The sequence below is a fragment of the Tachyglossus aculeatus genome, chromosome 10, assembly GCF_015852505.1.
Source record: "Tachyglossus aculeatus isolate mTacAcu1 chromosome 10, mTacAcu1.pri, whole genome shotgun sequence".
NCBI classification, from domain to species: domain Eukaryota; kingdom Metazoa; phylum Chordata; class Mammalia; order Monotremata; family Tachyglossidae; genus Tachyglossus; species Tachyglossus aculeatus.
The window spans coordinates 25,478,308-25,479,737 of record NC_052075.1 but is presented as its reverse complement, the minus strand read 5'-3'; the positions used below and the strand labels follow the sequence as shown (position 1 = coordinate 25,479,737).

At 54.0% G+C, this 1,430-nt stretch overlaps 1 protein-coding gene across 1 annotated transcript; it reads left to right on the top strand.

The window, feature by feature from the left end:
- Positions 1 to 404: 404 nt before the first annotated feature.
- On the top strand, positions 405 to 923 carry LOC119932837 (gem-associated protein 6-like). Its single transcript, XM_038751958.1, has one exon. The coding sequence runs from the start codon at positions 405 to 407 to the stop codon at positions 921 to 923; it is 519 nt and encodes a 172-aa protein (XP_038607886.1).
- The last annotated feature ends 507 nt before the right edge of the window (positions 924 to 1,430 follow it).

The following is a 1,430-nucleotide window of genomic DNA, read 5'->3' as shown; positions in this document are numbered from 1 at the left end:
TAGCTTCCTACATTGACTTTCTTCTGTAGAGCTCAAAATTTTCCTTTGAAACCAATGCCCTTCAGGAAGAATGCATGAAGTAATAAACATATGCTTGACTACGGCTCTACTACAATTTCTCCAGAGCCACCTTTCAGCCACACCCAGTAATGAAGAGATGGATGGAAGCACCATCACTGAGGTCATCAAATGCAGTCAGCTCACTGTGACTAAACCAATTCTTTGGCTACAGATATTGCTGGACGGGGGCATGATATGAAAAGGGCCCTTTCCGTCCGAGGGGCGCTGACAGGGGAGCCCGGCCATCCAGGGCAGCCGCGGGATGAGCATAAGCAGGAAGGCCTCAGAGGACCCGAGGTGGGAGAGGCTGGACACGTGGGTCGAGCTAGCCACCAGGACCAACTATGAGCGAGTGGATGAAAAAGAGCCCTTTCGAGCGGCAGGCATTCATGAACAAAGAAGTCAAAGTCACAGCCAGTGAGAAGAATGAGTTTCAAGGATGGGTTTTAACCACAGACCCTGTTTCTGCCAACATCGTCCTTGTCAACTTCCTCGATAACGGCCGGGCGTCCGTGACTGGAGTCACGGGTCATGCGGTGCGGGAGGTGGAAGTCTTGCGGGAAGGGGATGAGGCCACGCGTGAGCAACTGCTGGCGCTCTTCACTCCCAAGGAGAGTCGAGCCTACAGCCCCGGAGACCTGGAGAAGCACAAAAACCACCTGAAGACGTGGCTGGAGAAGAACCACATTCCCGTCTCCGAAGAAGGGGACTCACAGAGGAGCCTGCGCGTGGCCAGGCTGCTGACCATGGACACTCCCTACGGCCCGGAGGACTGCAACAGCTCCAATGAGATCATCCCGTCCAGGGTGCAGGGCCTCATCGCAGGTCACCTGACGGCCTTCCAGGGAGACGCCGGGTCCTAGTGTTCTGGCCCGATCCGAGTTTTCCACGTGGATCCTGGGGGAAAAGACGGCTTGGACCTCCTCCGTGGAAAACTCCCCACCGTCTGGGGTCCCCCAGCTGGGGACTGAGGCGTTCGATCCCCTCTCGGCTCAGTCGGAAGACCGGGACTGCCCTTCCCCGAGTAGCGGGGGGCGGGCACAGCTCCTGGGGTGGAATCCCATCCCATCCCAATGCAGTCGAGGCCGTGGGTGTGCCCCCTTGCCTGAGAATACTAGCATTTGTTCATTTTGCCCCTCGCTTCTCTCTAGAATAGGGATGCTTAGTTTCGACTGTTATTTTAGGTCAACACTTTCAATGTTGGGTAGGGACCATCTCTAGATGTTGCCAACTTGTACTTCCCAAGTGCTTAGTACAGTGCTCTGCACACAGTAAACACTCAATAAATATGTTTGTACTGTGCTCTGCACACAGTGAGAGCTCAATAAATATGATTGAATGAATGAATGAATGAATGAATGAATGAAAAG